The sequence below is a fragment of the Xiphophorus maculatus genome, chromosome 3, assembly GCF_002775205.1.
Source record: "Xiphophorus maculatus strain JP 163 A chromosome 3, X_maculatus-5.0-male, whole genome shotgun sequence".
Taxonomy (NCBI): domain Eukaryota; kingdom Metazoa; phylum Chordata; class Actinopteri; order Cyprinodontiformes; family Poeciliidae; genus Xiphophorus; species Xiphophorus maculatus.
In genome coordinates, this window is record NC_036445.1 from 18671147 (window position 1) to 18693296 (window position 22150).

Genomic DNA, 22150 nt, shown 5'->3' on the forward strand with positions numbered 1-22150 from the left:
TAATAGTAACTTGGCAAAAGTAAAAGCTTTAATGACTCATACCAGAAAATATGCTAAAGAAAAAAAGTTCTTACTGATAGGGGGAAAAAAAGAAAGAAAAAAGCTATCATTATTTTGGCATTTAGCAATTATAAATAATTTTAGAATACGGGTATAATGTGATTTAATGTCTGACAGACAGTGGATGTGTGGTTCCACCTGTAGGAGCTTTAACCTCTCCTAACCTTCAAGGAGACGCTCCTTTTTTCCGTCTCTAAAGTTTCATCATCGCTCTCTGCATCAGCCGCTCCCACGTTGCATTGTCTAGAATTGATGACGCGCGACTAGTACCTGCGAGACATGCGTGCGTCTTGCGCCAGCCGCGCACTCGGCCTTCGGGGGGCGGGGGCGGGGGGAGGGTTAGCGGATGATGGGGATGCGGGTGCCATGGTAACAGGACGATTAGATCCGGACCTTTATATGCAGATTTATTTATTTAATTCTCATTTCAGCGCGCCTGTGTGGATGTGCAGGCTTTCGGAGCGAGAGGAGTGAATTCCGCGAAAGACCTTAAAACGCTCAACAAGTGTTTTTGTTGTTGTTGTTTTTCTTCTTTTTGTAAATTATTGTGCTGGATACTCTTGATTCTGCGGAGTTGTGAGGACAAAGCCGCTTCCCTTTTCTGCGTGCTGGAGGCACGTATCTGTTCTCGGAGGAGGACGCCGCCTGTTTTCTGGACAGAATGTCATTGAAAGTCGTGTGAAGTGTGGATGGAAACTGAAGCTGCTTCTGAAAGCCTGAAATAACGCGAACCAAGTTAACAGTCTCTGCTTCCTCTTTCTGTGAGCGCTTCAGTCACGGGTGGACTTTCTTTCTTTTTCTTTTTTTCCGGTGTTCCTTCCGTCATCATTTCTCCTTAGATACTGACAATGACTGCGTGTCGTGTTTTCCGAGAAAGCATGGGCTGAGATTTTTAGGGGGTTGATTTGACTTGTGTGCGCCCTCCCGTGCCTCATTTTTGGGGGGTGTGCGTGTTTGTGGACGCCTTGTCAGGATGGATCGGTGCGCGTCGGAGTGTGAGCGTCTGTTTTGGTCGATACTTTATGTGCAATAACACTTCCTCTGCTGTGACCGAAGGAGCGAGTGTCCTTGTCATTCATCCTCGGATGGATGTTCCGACCCAAACATCCCTTACGTAATGACATGTGTGTTGGAGGTGAAAAGAGGCATTACTGGATGAGTGGTGTGGAGAAATAAGCGACGCCGACGGTCAATGAGCGACCAGGGCTCTTATCTACAGCAGACCGGAAAGCCGGTGCCAATATGACCGGCGCTGGAGCGCTGAGGGCGGCTCTGGAGAGGAGAGGGAGGGCCGCGGGCGGAGAGCAACCTTTCAAGGACGAGGAAGGAGGAATGATGGAGAAACATCTGTGAGGACAAACGAGACTCTTGAAGTGGGGGTGAAAATGAGGCTGCTGGCGCGACAGTGGGAAGAGTAAAGAATTCAATTATCTGCGTGGGGCCATTTCCAAGGGCACGGAGGTAAGGATGGCCACATTACCGGAGAGAGGGCGGGGGTGCGAGGAAGCAGCTCCAGGAGAATGAACACAGACTCGGGTTACTTTCCCCCCCATCATCTTTTGTTTTAATAAAAGCGACAGAGACATCTTTACCTATGTAGGATAATCTGAACAGGTGATCACAGCCTACAGGTTATAGCACCATTCTCCCTGAGTGGGGATGGATGGAGTGGCGGGAGGTGTGAGCACTCCTGGCAGCGCTGGCGGCTCTGGGGGTGACACCCTACCCAGGCGGACTGATGGAGAAGCAAAGCGGCGCAGTAAAGGCAGCCTGCCCTCCCCGGGCTACCGTCTGTCCCAGGCCTCTCTGGAGGGAGAGAAGGGCTCCTTCAGTGCAGACAGCTCCTCCATGGGTGGACGAGGCCGCCGCCCCTCCATCATGAGCTCCTCCCCCAGGGACAGCCTCCCCTTTCGGGCGGCAGGCACCCCAACCACCCCGGGGACCCTACCCATGGCACTGCCACCTCCAGCAGCATCCTCCTCCTCTGGCTGTACCCATCCTCCTCCTGCTCCACGCTCTGTGGGCTTCGCAGCATCCCGTGCCGCCCTGGCCTCCACCTCCTCCACCGGAACCGGGGTCATGGTGGTGGCCACTGGCGCAGAGACGACCACCACAGCCTGCAACACCACCGCAGCGGGGACACCGGACATGGCATGCCAGTCTGGGCTGGGAGGATTCGGTATGGGTCTGGACGGAGAGGACTACAGCAACTCCAACCAGAGCACCTTCATCCAAAGACAGTTTGGTGCCATGCTTCAGCCTGGAGTCAACAAGTTCAGTCTTCGTATGTTTGGGTCCCACAAAGCTGTTGCCATGGAGCAAGAGAGACTAAAATCAGCAGGAGCCTGGATCATCCACCCCTACAGTGACTTCAGGTATGAAGCCACACAGAAAACAATCAGCAAGCAACTGGTAGCAAATGGCACCTGCAGCACATCAAAGGCTGATTCTTTTAGGGAGAATCAGTTCAAACAAGTGGAATTGTGATTCATTTTAAAAAGCACTCTTGAAAGACAATGAAAGACACTCAAGAAGAAACACAGGACAGAAATACTTTGGAGCTTAAAAGAAGGAAAATGATGAGGGAAGAGGGCAGGACTAAAGGGATAGAGAGATGATGTGGAGAATTAAAGAATAATAAAATCAGCAAAATCAGTCAATAATAGTGATTCTTGCAGCTTTGAGGAGTGAAATGACAAAACAGTTGAAAAACAAGGTGAAGAGAATGGGTTAAAACAAATTTTACTTAGATGTAAAATAGGTTTTCTATTCAGTTAAATTCAGAAACACTTGATCCTTGAGGGAAATGAAATGTTGTTTGAATTCAATTTCTTCAGAGTTGTTGTAGATAGTGATGGCTGTAAAGATCTCTTGCAGCAGTCTGTATCACAGGGAATTTAAAGAAGCCTCTGACTAAAGACACTGTTTGCCTAAGGCAGTCTCTTGAAGAGGATGGTCAGGGTTGTCCATAATTTTTTTGAACTTATATGAAATCCTTCATTATGAAGTGAAAATGGTGAGATGGCACTGACCTAGTGTCACAAAATGATATTTTTTAAATATATATATGAAAATAAAAAGCAGAAATTAATTTTAAAAATAAAGTTATTTTACAATAAGTTTATGAAATTAAGCACCCATGATTACCCATCTCCCCCTCCACATGGCCTCTTTCTGCACGTTACTAATGGTTAACGATGCTTAAGTTTGTGTCTGATTTGTAGCGTAGCGACAAATTAAGGTGATTTTTGAGGAGAATGGGTTTAACTTGACAAAAGAGGAACCAGGGGAAAATGTCTGTCCTCTGAACCCAAGTCAGACAGTCTTCTTAATTTAGTTAGTTTTTGTTTGTTCGTTCATTTGTTCCTTTATGCTGGTATTCTTAAATGTCTATTACACTGATCAGCAGTCGCTAAAAACTGTCTGGGGTTTTTCAACTGTTTTATGGTCATTTTGATGTGCTGAATCCAAAAATCACATTGGTTTTGCTCAATCAGGTCAACTTTCTGAACTATTGAGCAACATGAGCATCAAAATGCATGACTTGTTCTCTCATCTGGATCAGATCCCTGATAATCTGGGATCAATGAGCGACGAGCAGGAGGAGAGAGTCTATCGGGGCAGAAAAGAGATAATGTTCAGTTTACATGTACTTACACGTATCAGTGTTTTCAATTTACAGAAATCGAAGCTTGTGATATTTAATTAATACACTCTGTTAGAAAAAAAAAATTCTTCTAAAATCTTTTTTGGGTGAGAAATATAAACAGAAATGAACCAATAATGTCACAAAATGTAATTTTCTCTAAATCAAATTAGAATAAAAACCTGACCTGATTGAGAAAAATGGATGTCATTTTTGGATTCAGCGGTGCAAAAATAGTCCTAATTCTGTTTAAATACATAGACAACTTCCAAAAATACATTTTCTTGAAACTCAGTGTTGCTTATGGTACTTTCTATTTGTACTTGGGAATTCCCAGTAGTAAGTACTACTGGGAGAGCGCCCCCTTTGGTGAGGATCGTGTCTTTGGTTGTGTTTGGGGAGACGCATCATGGAAGAACTGCTGCTCCTGAGATGCTTAGCAACCAGTTGCTACATGACATATTCCTGGTCTTATGCAAGTGAGACTTCGTTTTAAATCTGACTACATTTTATTGGTTCTGTTAGCATGCATTTTCCTAAATCAGGCAACAACTTGTGTCACATATCTGTTTTTTATTCTATCATGTGGGCAACAAGGTAGATATTCACTGGAGGAGTTAATCCAGGCTCGTTTAGGAGCATGTCTCACTATAATCTCTAGAACTGTGCAGGTGGACGGTGGAGGGACTGACAGCTTTCTTAATCTCTAGACACACTGCAGCAACAATGGATGACTTGATCCCCAAGGCTCCTGGCCCACTTTGAGTCATTAGGCACACACAGACTGTGTAATTCTTTGTGCATTGTCTGTCAATGCGATGATCGCCCTAGAGCTGTGAGAGGGATGGGCGTTGTCGCAGGTGAAATGATCTACCAGGCTCATGAGGAAGCAAGCAGAAGAATGACAGAGGGGTGTGGAGAGGCTGATAGTGTTGTCGCAAGAGGAAAATTTAGCATTTCTGACTTATACTAACTGTGAATTATGCAGACTGGGCATGCATTATGCATAATTCACTCATATAACTTTGCAAGTATGTGTAGTCTGGAGCGACACCTGAAGAATTATGCATGGCCAAGTGGCAGAAAAGAGGAAGTAAATTACAGCTAAAACAACCTCATTTGAATCATCCTTGTGCGAAAGTGTCTGTCAGGATATGTGTAGGAATGTGTGTGCTTGTAGGGGTATCATTACTGAGTCTGCTGCTCCCCTCTTACCACATTAAGAGACAAGCTACTCCTGCTTCACTTATGAGAATATATCAAGTGAATGAGGATTAATCTACGTTTGTGCACAGCTTTTATACAGATGATGGATTATGGTGGACAGATGCAAGCATGGAGACAATCACAGGTTCCTCAGGAGACACTTGGCCTCAATTACAGTAAAAATTAGTGTTCAGTTTGACAAGAGCTAGGCAGGTAGATGCAGGTCAGTGGTCGTCCAGCACCTGTTCATATTCAGAGAGGGAATGCTGATGAGGCAGCAGACACCATCTTTGATTGCATTTGCAATTCCTATTTTTGTGGAGTTCAATCGAACACGACGAGTACAGACACATGCAGGTATGTTTGCTTGAGTCAAGGACACAATCCATAAAATGAAGTCAGTGGAGATCAGAAATATCATCTATAAGGTTTTTGTTTTTAGTTTTAGTACAAGAGAGAAATAATAAAACATTGGCATTAAGGGGAACTCAACAGATACCCCCAAAACTTTTAAAAACATTTTTTTATCAATAATTACAGTGAAAGATTGGTAGGTATAAATAATTTGCCTATCATGTTTATATTTCAATTAAGTTGGAAAATGTTTTTTTTGCAGGATGCAAACAGTTGAAGCAGACCAGAAGAAATTACCCAAGCTACTAAATATATATGCACAAAGGATCTCTAATTGATTATCTAGGAATAGTATGATCATACCTTTATTTAAATGCAACAATTCTTCAGAAGTTGTTTTAAAATAAACATAAATCCAATTAATGAAAGTAGGACTGGCAGCTCCCAAGCAACAATACAACACAAGAAACAGGGATTTTACAGAAAGCAAAGTAAACATCCTTTTTCCAGACTCTGACTGAACAGAGATTTGTAATAAAATCCTGGGTTATTGAATTTTCCCCAATGAAAAGAAAAGTGTTAGATTTGCAGCTGTTAAACGCTGCAAGATGCTTGATTCATAGGTATAAAAAATATTTTAAATTAAGCTGTTCTTTATATGTGAGCTAATAAATAACGTCTCTGGATTCTCTATTGGAAAAACAACAATGACAGGAGACATAAGCCAAGCATGTACATTTAATTTATTCAGTTTGTTGTCCATCCATACGTCCATCAATCATTCACCCAGTCATTTTTTCACATTTCTTTACACAAACCACAAGACATAATGTAGCATGCATGCACTATTTTTGATCAAAATGTTTCTGGGTTTTTTGTTGTTTATTTCCAAAAAAAGCAATAAATAAAAACAGTAATGTTTACTGTTTATTTTGTAAAAAACACACAAAAAAAACTTGATCACAAAAGTAGTGCAGCTTTAATATTTGCTGCAAAGCTGCAACATAAAATGTCCATGAGTGTTTTTCATCTAACCTATCGTTTGGCTTAATATGTAAAAGGACATATTTTGACCAAGCTATATTCCTGGAAACATGCAGGATGTTATTCGTCTATAAATAGCACCGACATGAACAACCAGTACGTGATTCACAGATTTATTGAGCTCTAATCAAAGTTAACGAGGTGTGAGCTTGAGGTCAGGAATAGCGCTCCATCTTTGCTGCAGGAAGCCTTGTTTGCGTTGCTGTGAATAATCCCCGTGTTTATCGGCAGTGATTATATGAAGCGATGCATCTGTCAGTATAAATGACAAACTTCGAATGGGGAGTGTGAGCGGAAGCAGAAAAATGACTCACGCAAACATAATCTTCATCAGTATTGGTGGTAGCCTCACGCCATGAGGTCATTATTTGACTGAATTAAGGCTCAATATCAATCGAGTGCAGAGCTCCAGTGCATTTTTTTCAGGGAGAAACGAGTCAGTGTTTGAGAAGAAGCAAGTCAAAGTGATGGATGGAGGGATTAGAAGAAAGGGAGACGGGGAAATGACAAGGACTGTCTCCAGATGATTGGATCGACTCTCCTTTCATACTTTAATCACTTTTGACATCCAAATGACGTGATTTATTTGCTGAATTTATATCAGAGAGCTTAAATACGTCACAGAAATTTTCTCAAGCATGAAATGCAGACTGATGAAACCTCCCAAGGTTATTTTTCTTTCATTTCATTCCTCTCTCTTTGTCCCCTTTTCCCGATTCAGTTAAGGATCTCTTTTGTTCGTAAAGATAAAAAGATCGATTTATAATGTGTGTGCAGAGACGCCTCCTTATTCCTCACTATAAAACTCTACATTCATTGACTCCCCTTTTATTACAGGAGCAATAGCTCTGTCTCTTTTAGAAAATTAAAGCTTTATATTGAACAAATTTATTCAGCAGGGAAAGACTACCCCTTTAGGAAACAGTTGTTTCGAAGAAATCCATCTGTGAGTACCAGGGACTTTTGATTAGTTATCCAAGACCACAGCACAAAAATAGATATTTTGAGAGTTTTTAATGACCTTTTTTAACCTCTAACTTGTCACCATTCTATATTACATAATAAATCATGACTAGAGTGTGTTGTCTTGGTTCAGATCCTGTCTCACTAAAAGGAGTTTTGCCAGTTAGGAGAATATTTCTCCTCTTTATTTCAAGTCAGTTCTTGGTATTCTTGTCTCTGTTTTGTTTATGCCGCCACTTTTTAAAGAAACACCATATTTGATTGCACTTCTAGATTTATAGCTCTTGATGTGGTGCAAATAAAAATGCTGAAAGGAATGATGGTGCTCATGATCACCACGTCTGTTTTCCTGTTTATGCTGTTTACATGTTGGACAAAGAATTGGTGCCAGTCCACAAACCAAAATCCTGTAGAAAAACTGCAGCCTGAGCTGAAGAACGAAAAAATCTACTGCAGGATTCTGGATGATCCAGACAAAAATGATCAAAGATCTCTCTCTTTGAATGCACCAGTTGAATATTACCAACAACTTTAAATTTATTAAATATCAGAACATATACAGCTCTGGAAGAAATGAAGGGCCCACTGCACTGAACCCCATTGAAAACCTCCTGGTTATTCCACCAAATATTGATTTCTGAACTCTTCCTGAGTTAAAACATGAGTATTGTTGTTTCTAAATTAATATCAACTGGTTTTCTTTGCATTATTTGAGGTTCGAAAGCAATGCATCTTTTTTGTTATTTTGACCATTTCTCATTTTAAGCAAATAAATACTAAATTATTGCTTGTAATTTCAGAGACATGTTGTCAGTAGTTCATAGAATAAAAGAACAATGTTCATTTCACTCAAGCTTATGCCTACAAAGAGTAAAATCAGAGAAACTGATAAGTTTAAGTGTTCTCCTAATTTTTTCCAGAGCTGTGTATGTAAGTAAAATAAAAAGTGGAGTATTTTATTAATAAAGAGAAATTTTGATGCATTGCTTATGTTGTTTATGAGATCAGGACATTATAATATTGTATATTACAGCTGTGATATCATTATTACAGCTGTAGATAAAGGTGTTAGAATCTTTTAAAATTGTGTATTGTGTATTTTTTCATACTGGACAATATTATATCAGTCTATTATATCAGTCCTTTTGGCATGTGGTTGTAGGAAAAGCAGAGGTATTACTAAGAATATCTGTGTTCCTGTTGGTTACAAAAGAGCAAATCTATACAAATGTCGTTTTGTATTCTTATAATAATCTATTGACTGAAATACGCAGTGTGGACACCGTTTGGACAAAATCTTACTGCTGTTTGACTGTGCTGTCAGAGCACATTATCCTTACAAAAAGCAGCAGTGGAAACAGAGTGACTTGACACAGCTGGAAAATATGTTGTGCATGTTAAACAGATTTAATGGAGTAGAACTATTGTGTTTGGATTTCGCACACAGGGATTTGTGTGACAGGGTGCAATGTCACTCCAATTTTATCAACACATCTGTTTTAAATTATTTTATTTATATAATTTTTTTTACTTCTGAAAACAAATATTCTAACTATTCTAGAAACTAGAAATTGATATTCTAGTTTCTAGAATATAAAAATGCCTAATCTGGACTGTAATTTAATGCAAGATATGGGAAGGTTTGATCGAGACCTTCCTTCTGTATGTTTTACTTTGACAATTTTAAAAAAATAACATTTTAAAGTTGGAATAACAGAGAATTTAATAGATATAATAGATTAAAATACCTTTTATTGTCCCAGTTCAGATGTAACAGCAGCAAATTGACAGCAAATCAAAGCATGTAGATTCAGCCAAAGATAAAAGTATTACTATATATATATATATATATATATATATATATATATATATATATATATATATATATATATATATATATACAGTATGTACTGTATATATATAAACAAAAAAGAATACTATAATGTACAAAAAATGCTGAATTACACCATAATATACTGTGAAGTTATAAAAAAAATTCAAACTATCAATGATAGGTAGTTTTTCAGGCTTTCTGTAATCTTTCAAATACAAAAATAATGCAATATTTTTTATTTATCCTGCACTCTAATGACATCTAAACTGAAGCTAAATTGAATGGCCATCAGGAGAAATCTGGGCTGAATGGCCACTCAGAGAGGAAGAAACCATTACAGTAAACCAGACCGACTGGAAAAACTTTAGCCTGATTTAATATCAGACAGTGAGGAAAAGAAGGTTTTCTGTCTTTTCATCTGGTTTCTGCTGTAGTTACAACGACAACACTTAACAATTATTAAAATTTTTAACCTTCAACTAGAAAAAGATCATTCCCAGATCAGCAAGTGTCAAATATTACAAAAATTCCCACTTATAAATACACCAGTTATGACTAAAGACGTTTTCACCATCTTGCAAATTGTTGGTTGATAACAATCAGTAATCATACCTCCTTCAGAAAAATGCTTTCGTCTTCTTCATCTTTACGTCTGTGTTGATGATGCATCTTTGAACTTTCGAAAAAATGGAGGTTTGTGGTTTTCTGCTTTCAGATTTTATTGGGACCTGCTGATGTTACTGCTGATGATGGGGAACCTGATCATCCTGCCGGTGGGCATCACGTTCTTTCGGGACGAGAACACCCCTTCATGGATAATCTTCAACGTGGTTTCTGACACTCTCTTCATGGTTGACCTGGTTCTGAACTTCAGGACCGGCATCATGAAGGAAGACAGCACCGAGATCATCCTTGACCCAAGGTCAGTTTGAGCATATGGGAGTATATTTTTCTTTATTTTTTCATAAAGTATAATATCAGTAGATCCAGCCTGTTTCCTTGGCTACCAGGATGAGGTAACGGTTCAGACACATTTGTATGCATGAGGAGAAAGGTGGTTCAGCCGGGCTTTGTTCAAGTTCCAGTGTACTCCTGATGAATACTGAGTCCAGCAAACACCGGACTCACTTCCACAAACCCGCCCAGCCAGATGAGGCCTGCCTCTTCTCCTCCATCTTTCTCCACCTCAGGGCAATCCGCCAGAAGTACCTGAAGACCTGGTTCCTCGTGGACTTTGTGTCGTCCATCCCTGTGGACTACATCTTCCTGATGGTGGACAGTCTGGACTCGGAGGTCTACAGGACGGCCCGGGCGCTGCGGATAGTCCGCTTCACCAAAATCCTCAGCCTGCTCCGTCTGCTGCGCCTGTCCAGGCTCATCCGCTACATCCACCAGTGGGAGGAGGTGAGTGGCGGACGCCATGGACGAAGAGGACGCTTTCTTTGACAATTACGGCGTGTTGTTTTTTTGTGAACTCAGGTTAAATCCTGGAAATAATTTCATAATAAAAGGTGCAAAATAAAGTCCAAACTGTTAATTCACCCTCTTCTTAACTTTTCCCTCAGATCTTCCACATGACCTATGACCTTGCTAGTGCCATGGTGAGGATTGTAAACCTGATTGGTATGATGCTGCTTTTGTGCCACTGGGATGGCTGTCTCCAGTTTCTGGTCCCCATGCTGCAGGATTTCCCTTCTGACTGCTGGGTTTCCAAGAACCTGATGGTGGTGAGTCTCCACCCAGGTCCAATTTATTTTAGATTTAACTCGTTAATTTCATGATAAACAGCATAGAAAGTCCAAGTTGAACTTAATAAAACACTGAAGTGAAGCTCCGATTTCTTTTTGTGGTATTTTAGGTGACAGAATAGCACGACACAATGGATGCTTGTGAATTAAAAGAAAAATGATACATGGAGGGTTTGGCATGTTCAGGGTTGTTCTGCTAAAGAAGAATTGGAGCTGTATGGATATAAACATGGCATAGATTGCATAATAATACATTTATTATAAAGCTATCATTTTGAAAGACTGGAACTTGTGACATGGAGAAAAAGATGTGTAAATATTTATAAGGTCAGAAATATTTGGATTTACTAAGCTTTGGTTTCGTCCTACTATTTTTAAACTGGATTTGAAAGTTTTGTTTTTATGTCTATTATAATTATGGGCTTTTTTGTTGTCTTCTTTTCTCTGACGTTTTACATATTTTAAAAAATGAAGATTTATTTAATTTCAAGTTCCAGTAATAGATTTTTTTTTACGGTGTATATAGTTTTAGGTCTGGAACAAATGGTAAACTTCTTTTGCCATCTTGCCTTATTTCTCCTCTTTCCGTTTGTGGCTGAATCCCAAGCTACAAACATGACACATTATGTTTTCTTTTTTTTAAAAATAATGGTTTATTTCTTGCCACTCTTCCCTGTAATCCAGATTTGTGGAATGCACTAATAATTATCCAGTCAACAGATTATCCTATCAGGGTTGTGAATCTCTGGAGCTTCTCCAGAGCTGCTATGAGTCTCTTGGCTGCTGCTCTGATTATCATCTCTTTGCCAAACCTGTCAGCCTAGCCGAATGACCATGTCTCGGAAAGTTTGCAGCTGTGCCCTGAACTGAAGTCTGTGAGATGTTAAAAAACACGAGGACACCGTTTAATTACTTCAACCTGGCATAAATATTATTACATTTTTCTCTCTGACTTGTGTTGTTCTCCATGACGCTGTTGGTTCACTAATGTTCTCTAACAAAACTCTTTGCTAAATATATACTAAGTTTAAATATTTATTCTATCTCTCTGAAGACAAGGAGTTGCAGTAGATTTATTCGGAGGCATCAGATGTCGCACTTTCAGATTTTTATTTGTAAAAATGTGGAGAGCCATGTGTCCCTTAATTTCCACTTCACTTTTTCGCTCTACTTTGTGTTGCTCTAGCAGATATAATCCCAATAAAAGAAATTAAGTTTTTCCAGCTGTAATGTGGCAAATTGTTTAAAAGTTCAGTTTGAATGCATTTCCATTTGCACTTTGTCTGAGCATGTTTGTGCACAAAATTTGTTTCAGATAAAGGCAGAGGAGCTGATGTGTGCACAGTGAAGCTGTTTATCAGATATGACACAGTTTCCTCTTTATCTTTGTTAATTGGAACACGCAGCAGCGCATCCTGCTGGAAGAAGATTGACTATAATCATTAGGTAGAAAAAAAATAGAAAAACGAAGATCTGTTTAATTAAAAATCTCAGCAGACATCATGTAGATGTGACGGTGCATGCAAACAACAGAAACCCACAGGCTTGCTGCAGTCGATTTGTAATTGTATGAACAGCTGACTCACGTCTCAGCGGTTGCCATGAGTAAAGGTTGCTAAGCAGGCTGATGTTTGGATTCTCCCCAGAGAAAGTTCCCACTTCCTCTGAACCATTAATGTCACTTTATAATTGGACTCAAACAGGAGGTGCACACACACACGTAGAAACAACTCTTCCCTCCTTTCCTTTTTTTGTTCATTTCTAATCTTTAGTAATCTGAGAAGGGATTGGTACTTTGTTTGCCTTTTGATGTTATGATCTCATCCAGGCTTTCTGAGGTGAAAAGAGAAAAGATTCATCTGTAGTTTGACAAAATTGAGAATGTTTTTTGGCACCAATTCCTTAAAACACAGGTGTCAAACTTGAGGCTCATGGGTCAAATCCAGCTCGCCATAGCTTTTTTTTTGTGGCCCTCTAGATTCTAGACTAAATTTTATCTGTTTACTGCCAAATTATATCAATCAGGCCCTACAGTTTCTTGAGAATTATTGTGAAAATTCACGCAAAATCAACAACTTGCGCTAAGAATCTTGAGTTTATTGCAGATTTTTTCAAAAATTGTCAAAAACTTTCTTACTTGTACTAAACAGCTTCCTCAGCCTTAACTGATGTCAGATTATAGTCCATGATCTATACGAGTAATAAAAAGTTTCATGTACCGTCACAAATATCGCAGATATTTCCAAATTAGTACCACAAACACTTTGATTTTCATTGCAAAAGAATCACAAAATCCTGGAGGGACTGAAAAGATGTTCAATAACATTTAATTTTAAGGATTCATTGATATTTTAACAGTTTGTGAACAGGTTTTATCAATGCATTCTGGCAGAATCGGCCCTTTAAGAGCATTCAGGATCTGGATTTGGCCCAAAACGAAAATGAGTTTGACACCCCGGCCTTAAAATAATAAACTTATTGCGTTTGTGTCCCCTCCTTTCTCTCAGAACGACACATGGGGTGTGCAGTACTCCTACGCTCTGTTCAAAGCCATGAGCCACATGTTGTGTATCGGGTATGGCGCCCAGGCTCCCGAGGGGATGACTGATGTGTGGCTCACCATGCTCAGTATGATCGTCGGTGCCACCTGCTACGCCATGTTTATCGGCCACGCCACCGCCCTCATACAGTCGCTGGACTCGTCTCGGCGACAGTATCAGGAGAAGGTGAAACATGACTGTCATCCATCTGCTGCTACACACCTGTTTAAATATTTATGAAATATATTTGGCACGATCTGCTCAATCTGCTTCTCTGCAACTGACCCTGAATTACATTTTTAGGCCATCATGTGTGGCATAATTTGCTTAACCCTAATCATGACAAAGAGAATGTTGTATTTTGCTCATTTTTATTTCAGGAAGCAATTGAAATATTTAAATTTGAATATAAGTCTTCTTTTTTCAGAATTTAAATTGTTTAGACCTTATTTTAGTGGCTGCTGCGCTGTTTCCTGTCTGTAAGAAAAATGCTCACTGACAAAAGATTGAGTGTAAAATCTTATTATAAAATTCATTTTTAGCACTTCTCTTTAATCATTAAAGATTTTGTAAAATGCTGAATGTTTATGTAGTTTATTATGCCTCTGGGAATATTTGAAGCCCATAATTTTTGAGAATATATAATTTTTTATGTTTATTATTCTAAAAATTGTGAATGGAAACTAAGTAAATTCAGAATTTACTTATTTACATCTAATTTCCACAGTTGGTTATGTATTATTTGGGAAGATATATGGCCAAACGTCACAGATTTACACTGATCAGCATCTCATAACAGAGAGGTAACAGTGGTGGCTTTCATTTGCTTGATTGAAATGTAAGTGAAGCTTTATTATTGCATCGTAAATTCAGATATGCTTTTTGAATCTGGCAAATCGTATGTTGCTTAACAGAAAAAGTCAAAGCATTTGACTTTTTCTATGCTTGCTTTTTGCATCTTTTCATCTCATGTGCAGCAGCAATAATGTTTAAAATTGTTACTATTGGCTTACAAATTAATTCCTCCACTTAGTTAATGAAAGTTTTAGCAAAAGGCTCAAGTTTAAATGTCAAATAGGCCTGTCATAATAATCAATAAATCAGTTAATCGCATGATAAATTAAAACAATCTCAATAATTTCCACTGGGATGATTTATTGTTTATCTCTTTTTTTCTCTCTTTCCACCAAAAACTAGATAATAAAGTCTTCAGTTTGGTGCTTTGGTCTCAACTCGTTGATATAATTTCTCTATAACCGAACGCACCTAAAAGTAATTTTTAACAGGCCAAAATACAAGATAAGGAATATTATCCAGTAGCCTAACTCCTCTCAACTCATTTTTTCTCCATCTTTATAATAACCATTTTTGGATTTATTCAACTCAATGCAGTTACAGTTTGTTTGTACTTTGCTCATAGAAACTGATGCAAAAATTTATCAAATGTGATTTGGTTTGTTATTTCCAAATTTAGTCAGTTTCATCTCAATTGCTTTCCAGTTTGGTTGAACAACTGCAAATAAGTTCAGTACATTTACCCTTTCCTGTATAGCCTCCTGCTTTGGTTTGAGAGTCCTAGTTTGGCCTCATCAGCTTACAGAAACAAAGACTTACTGTGAATTTATTCTTTTTAGCCTCCACTTATTAGACCCTACAGATTCATCTACATCATTATGGTTTCCCCTCTGAACTCCAACTAAACCAGTGAACTCACAATCTCAAGGTGTGGTGGTTTGTCAGTAATTTTATGATTAGTTGTTTAGTTTTGTGGAGCTCAATAAAGCAGCTAATTTCACTCTATAATAAGCAGTTGCTTCCTGTGAAAGAAAAACAAAGTGAAAAATACCTCTCAAAGTGAATGTGTTTCTTTTGTAACTGCAGTACAAGCAGGTGGAGCAGTACATGTCCTTCCACAAGCTTCCTGCCGATCTGCGGCAAAAGATCCACGAGTATTACGAGCATCGCTTCCAGGGCAAAATGTTCGATGAGGAGAACATTCTGGGAGAGCTCAGTGAGCCACTGAAGGAGGTGATGAATTCATGAACACCCACTTTGTTTGTCCCTGCCTCCAGCGCATCGTGTTGACTTTCAATCTCTTCTTATTTTCATTTAGGAGATTGTCAGCTTTAACTGCAGGAGCCTGGTGGCAAACATGCCGCTGTTTGCCAACGCTGATCCCAACTTTGTGACCGCAGTGTTGACCAAGCTCCGATTTGAGGTGTTTCAGCCAGCTGACTTCATCATTCGTGAAGGAACCGTTGGTCGTAAGATGTACTTCATTCAGCATGGACGGGTCGGCGTACTGACCAGAGGCAACAAGGAGACCAAACTGAGTGATGGGTCCTACTTTGGGGGTGAGGACTTAGTTTTTGTGCAAAATAAAATACTTGTTTCAACTGAATTCACTTACATTCCTTTCTTCTTCAGAGATCTGCTTGCTAACTCGTGGACGAAGAACAGCCAGCGTGCGCGCAGACACGTACTGCCGCTTGTACTCTCTCAGTGTGGACAGCTTTAACGAGGTTCTGGAGGAGCACCCAATGATGCGGCGAGCCTTTGAAACGGTTGCTGTTGACCGTTTGGACCGCATTGGTAATTTCTGGATTTTTCTAACTCTGTATTCTGCAGCTGGTTGCTATTTCTCAGTTAGCCACAACTCTTCTGCATAATGCAATTATCAATCTGTGTTCCTGAATTTACCAGGCTCTTTCATGATTGACATCATATGGCTTAAAAGGAAGGATCACTAAAGACAAAAGCAATTTAGCTTGTTCACCTTGGCTCTCTCTATTAGAGTAGTCCATACCCTGGTTAATTTCAATAGCACCTTTTTCACCTGTGAGGAATAGCAATTATATAGAGCACAAAAGCCTTCAGAGCCTCCAGAGGCAAAAGAAATGCTGGAAAAAGTTTGTGTCCCTGTCACTAATGGGTTAAAGTCATTTTTTGTGCTTTTACTCCTCTACAGGTAGGAAGAACTCTATGCTCCTGCGAAAGTCATCCCAGGGTGGTTCTCTCGGTGGGAGTATGGGTCGTGGCGGAGGCCGCGGCGGAGGCGGTCCTGGTGCTGGCCTTGCAGCGAGTGGTCTGGGCTCCTGCGACAGCATGCTGGTGCAGCAGATTGTCAAGCATGACAGCATGCCAGCCATGCAGGACACCATCGCAGCCGCTGCTGCAGGAAGGAGTGGGATAATTGGAGGAAGTGGCACGGTGTCCCCTCGTCCCCGCCCTGTCATCTGGGCACCACTTGTCCATGCTCCCCTGCAGACGGCTGCTGCGACCAGTAATGTAGCCATCACTCTTATGCACCAGCAGCAACAGCAGCAGCTCCAGCAGCTGCAGCAGCATGCTCTTGGAGCCGGTTTCTTCTTGCCGTCTCCTATGATTTCTCCTTCACCCTCATCCACTTTTCCTCTTTCTCCTCCCCGCGCTCCTGTGCTGCAGCCCCTTCGCCCTTCAGTGAGCTCTCTTATTGGGATGATGGCAATGGGAGGAATGAGTGGTTTGTCCCCAAGAGGATTTCCACTGTCACCCTCCACTATGGGCCCTCCAGGTGGGGTAACATCACCTCCAATTGCTAAAACACCACCCACTTCAGCTTCTTCTGGACCAACTTCTGTCCAGCAAGGACGGACTGTTATCTATGGTCCCCGTTTTCAGGCTGATCACCCCTCAATGACAGCTGGAGCACTTGTAACACCACCAGCAGGAGGGCCAGGCTCACCACTACACAAGGTACCACCCACCAACCCACCCGCATCCTCCAGTGGCTCATCAGATGGAATCAGCTGTCAGCAGGGAGCCAAAGAGGCTCTTCTACGTCATGGGGTGAACAGTTGTCAGGGTCTGCCAGCACTGGGGAGGCTAACCCAAGAGGCCAGGCTCCTGTCAGCCTCACAGCCCACTCTTCCTCACCGCTCCTGGGCCGCTGTGCAGCCTCATCCTCCTCTCCATCGGAAGGCCTCTGGTGGGAATTTGTTGGCGGCTCCTTTCCTGGCAGGACAGTTGGCAAGAGGTGGCAGTGCAGGCATGTTGACCAATAACCCTACACTACAGCTGGTGACAAACATACCATTGAATGCACAAGTACAGGCCACAGGTCCTATTCAGCTGGCTATGCCAATCCCTGCAAACACAGCCTCTGTGCCCACAGCTGCACACATCCCCTCTACACCTTTCTTGCCATCTTCTTCCCCTCCAAAGCAGACCTCCCTCTCCTCTGTCACCCCATCACCTACTCCTTCTTCCCCGACAACTATTCTTACCCAAACACCTCGACCAAAGCCGATTCCTTCGACACTGTCCTGCTGCTCCTCCCCACCCTCAGCAAGTCCGTTGTCCACACCCCGTCCCAAACCAGTTCCTACACCTTCTCCCTGCTCTTCCTCTCCCTCTCCATCCTCCACACCTCCTCCCTCAGCTGTTTCTACCCCAGTTCCTCTGGCTCAACCTTACGGACCCAGATCATCACTTACATCTTCATCTCCCCCATCCTCTGTGCTCTCCTCTTCTCCGCCACATCCCCAGAGCCCCAGAGCCAAAGCATCCAACACACCTCCTTCTGCCTCTCCGCTGTCTGGCCACAGCCCTACCTTGACCCCGACTGTGTCACCAATTCCCACTCCAACTCAGACAACCCGCACCCGACCTTCTACTCCTACTCAGACACTTACTCCTACATCATCCCCGTCTCCTTCTGGGCCCTCCTTTAGTAAATCCCAGAGCCCCACATCTTGCCTCCAGCCCTCCGTCTCTGGCTCACCCAGGGTTTCTGCCTCAAGCAAGACCCCAAAGCAGACTTCCCCTCTTAACCCCATTCAGTTGTCAGCCCCAGCCTCAACACCTCTTAGCACAAACTCTCCAACAAAAGTCACTTTTTCAGTTCGTCCTGTGAAACAAACCTCCCCTGTCCTTTCTCATAGTCCTACTTCTGGCTCCAGCCTTTCTACCAAACAAAGCCCTTCAACGAAATCATCCTCTGCAACTTCATGTCCCAGCCAAAGCTCCTCAAACCCTTCCTCCATTTCTACCAGTTCCTCCACAACCACAGCCTCTCATCAACAAGCTTCCACCGCTGCAGCCAACCAGACAGCACACACACCCTCCTCTGCCAACTCCACCTCGCCAAAAGGGGGGAAGAAAGACCCTCAGCTGGCAGTCACCAGAACAGACTCGGAGGGACTAAGGCACCAACTGCCTGCTAACATGTAAGAGGAGGAAGAATATTTCTTTGACTTTTTGTGCTTCAACCAGTGCTAAATACCAGAGCCATGGATGTGCAGACTTGAGTCAAACTTGCCACCAGGTAGCCCATGATCTCACATGAACAGTTCATACATGTTGAATTTACTCTAGGATGTGGTTGACTTAGAAAATCAGGTCTTCATGGGACTTTCAGCAAAACCATCAATTGAAAAGGACTTCCTGGGAGTGACCAGTGGGTCTTACTCGCTAAGAGGAGAGTCTATTGAACATCCAAATGTATACATTCGTGTCTGTGTTAGTGATTGTTGGAGCAAGCAGGTAATCTGAAGTGGAAATATGCTGCGCTGTATTTACAGAGTGGTTGGGAGTAGGCATGGGCAGGTTACAGTGTCAGAGTACCCTGAGGTTTTAATCAGGCGCTTCTTAAAAAATTATTTGAAGTTATTTTAATGAAAGACCACAGAAACATCAGGATGGACAGGAAATGTATTGGAACAAACACATCACAGTTTTGCCCCTCGACCAGCTGCTGCTGTTGATCAGCTGGCTGAAAGGAAGCTGCTGCATTTTTATTTTTTTACCAAGAAAGACAAAACCTGTTGCTTAAAAATGAAAGAGGTACCGTCTATCACTCTTATTCAGGTAACTGTTTAATAACAATAGTTGGTTTGCTACATGCTAATCAACTTCAGGTCATATCTGAACAAATAGCTTGATTAATCAATCAGCTAATATCATATATGCACCACATATAAGATACATACCACAATTATTTATACCTCTGGCAGATTTAGATTTAAAGTAATCATTTGACTTTATCAAAAATACCAGTGAAAATGTGTAGAAAGTTGGTCAGCAGTTACAAGAAATATTTGATGGTTGCAATACCTATACAGGTTTTTCCATTCGTTATTGACAAAGGTTTGAATAACTTTCAATATGTCTTTTTTGATAAAATGAAAATAAAAACAGAAATATTGTCTTTTTCAATAATTATATCCTTTTAATCTTTTGTCATGTTCCCTATCAAAAATAAACTTCTTGTTTGAAGGAAAATAACTGTAAACCTAAATCGTAAAAATTGGAGAATGAACTCGGGCTAAACTATATGTTTCTCTACAGAGAAAAATAAATAAATGAAGAACAATTACATTTACTTAACAACTAACAATAAATTAAACTGTTTTTATTATATAATTTTATTTTAGTGTTTCAAAATAAATATACTGCCAAGTAAATGTTATAAAAAGCTGTGTTATGAATCAATATCTTGTATTGTTTAGTTATTATTATTTGTATTTTATTATATTTATTTAAATGAAAGCAATTGGATCATTGGGGTCATATTTAATTTTTTAAAAAGTGGTGTTTTTACATAAATTTTTCATTAAAATCTCAAACCAGCCCATGCCTTCACAGCAAGGTTATTTACAGCAATATTTATTAACAGTTACACTCATTGATAACAAGAAATCACCTTTGCAGGGACTGTAAATGTGAGAAAATGATCATTTTATTGCTGTTGGGGTGAAAGGTCACTGTGATAGAGCAGCAGACACTTCCTGGTTTCCAGCTCCAACTCCCTCTTGCTTCCCATTCTTCACCAAAATGTAATATTTTCTCATCAGAATAAAAAATAATTATATTGAAACTCACTGTAAACTTGATGCTCATATGAATTTGAATAATTAGGAGCAGTACACTGGTAGTTTTGTTGTCCCTGGTGTGTGTGGTGTTTAGTTTTTGAACAATACGAAATCCTAAAAACCTACATGTTCACGCTGACAGCTTCTGTGAAACTGTGCTTTTCTATGTGCGCGACTCAACGCTGCTCTGCTGTGCACCGTGGCTCACATGATTTTGTTCCACCCGGCTTCCTGTAGTGTGCGCTTCCTCACCGTCGGCCCCTTTGTCTTTCATCTTCTGTCTGTCTAGCTGCCTTTCATCTGATTTTACAGCTCTGGTTGCTAGCAGTTCCTTTGACGCTCGCAGACTCCCTCTCCCTCTTTCTCTCGGTTTGCCCAACACTTTGCTCGCCGCTGCCGTCAGCCTCGTCTTCAGTTGGCGGCGTCCTCCTTATGTCGCCGTGTGACACTGTTTCAGTGATGTTTGATGTTTTCCGTGGGTAGCAACAAGACATTTCAATCTTGACCCTTGATACCATGTTGCCTAGACTATATATGTATATATATTTAAGGACCAAATGTTTTATTTTTATTTATCGCAGTTTTAGCTTTTGAAAAGAAAAAGTAGCAAATGATGCTGCCAAATGAACATGTTGAGTGTGGCACTAAGGATGGTGGTAATGTGCGTAGTGATGATGAGGAGAAGTTGCTGCTGGTGTACATCTGGATGTAAGAATAAAACAGATTTAGTATCAACTTGTGTTTGGCTGCATTCTCATTCACAAGCTCAGAACCATTTAGATTTTCAAACTAAACATTCAGTTTTTTCACCACAAACAAATAAAAAAGGACAAAACATAAAACTATGAACGCAAATTGTATATTGTCATGAGTTTGGAAAAGGATAGGTATTTTAAAAGCTGTTTTTTGCATTGGAATGTTTCAGCTGAGATGTTTCAATTTGAGAAATTTTACATACATTTCTTCAGTACACCGTGTTCCAAATTATTATGCAAATTGGGTTTAAGTGTCATAAAGATTACATTTTTTGTTGTGCTATTAAATTTATAGATGGTATTGTGTATCAGGGCTCTTTGAATCACTATCATTAATTTCAGAGAGCTGGGCTGATTAGTTTGTCTGGTGAGCTCAATTAAAGGAAATCTACTTAAGAAGGATGTTCCACATTATTAAACAGGCCACAGGTTTCAACCAATATGGGAAAGAGAAAGGATCTTTCTGCTGATGAAAATCATCAGATAGTGTAGTGCCATATGACAAGGTATGAAAACATTAGATATTTAACAAAAACTGAAGCATTATCGTACTGTGAAGAGATTTGTGGCTGATTCAGAACAAAGATGGGTTTGTACAGATAAAGGCATAATGAGGAAGGTTTCAGTTAGAGAAATTCATCGGATTAAGAGAGCAGCTGTTAAAATGCCCTTACAAAGCAGCAAACAGTTATTTGAAGCTGCTCAGGGTGGAATGCAGTCCATATCAAAACAGCAGCTCTGGGAAGGTATTCTGACATCCTGCAAAGAAATTCAAGCAGAAACTTTCCACAAGTTCAATGGATGCAAGAATTGTGCAGGTGATATCAAAGAAGGGCTCCTATGTTAACATGTAACTCGGTCTGTTAAGATGTTTTTGATTGAAATAGCTTTTGATTTTAGTACATGTGACCACTTAATGCTGCACATTCAAAGAATGACCGTTTGCATTTCTTTATAATCCATAAAATGTTTAGAAAATCTGCTGTGCATAATAATTTGGAACAGTGCATTTTGAGTTTTTTATTTTTGAAAAAAAACTGTTCTCATGAAGAGCTTTGTCCAGTAAAATTTGATTTATACTGTAATAGTTCATGACTTGAAAATTATACTGACCATCATTTGCAGTGACCATTTAAGAAAATATGAGAA

The 22150-nt window shown here is 40.5% G+C and overlaps 1 protein-coding gene across 1 annotated transcript; it reads left to right on the plus strand.

The window, feature by feature from the left end:
- The first annotated feature begins 469 nt into the window (after positions 1-469).
- On the plus strand, positions 470-20981 carry LOC102224731 (potassium/sodium hyperpolarization-activated cyclic nucleotide-gated channel 2-like). The gene is made up of 9 exons (XM_023331410.1): positions 470-2435; positions 9823-10029; positions 10298-10511; positions 10673-10834; positions 13363-13581; positions 15277-15423; positions 15509-15749; positions 15823-15987; positions 16364-20981. The coding sequence occupies exons 1-9, from the start codon at positions 1720-1722 to the stop codon at positions 18604-18606; spliced, it is 4314 nt and encodes a 1437-aa protein (XP_023187178.1). The 5' UTR covers positions 470-1719; the 3' UTR covers positions 18607-20981.
- The last annotated feature ends 1169 nt before the right edge of the window (positions 20982-22150 follow it).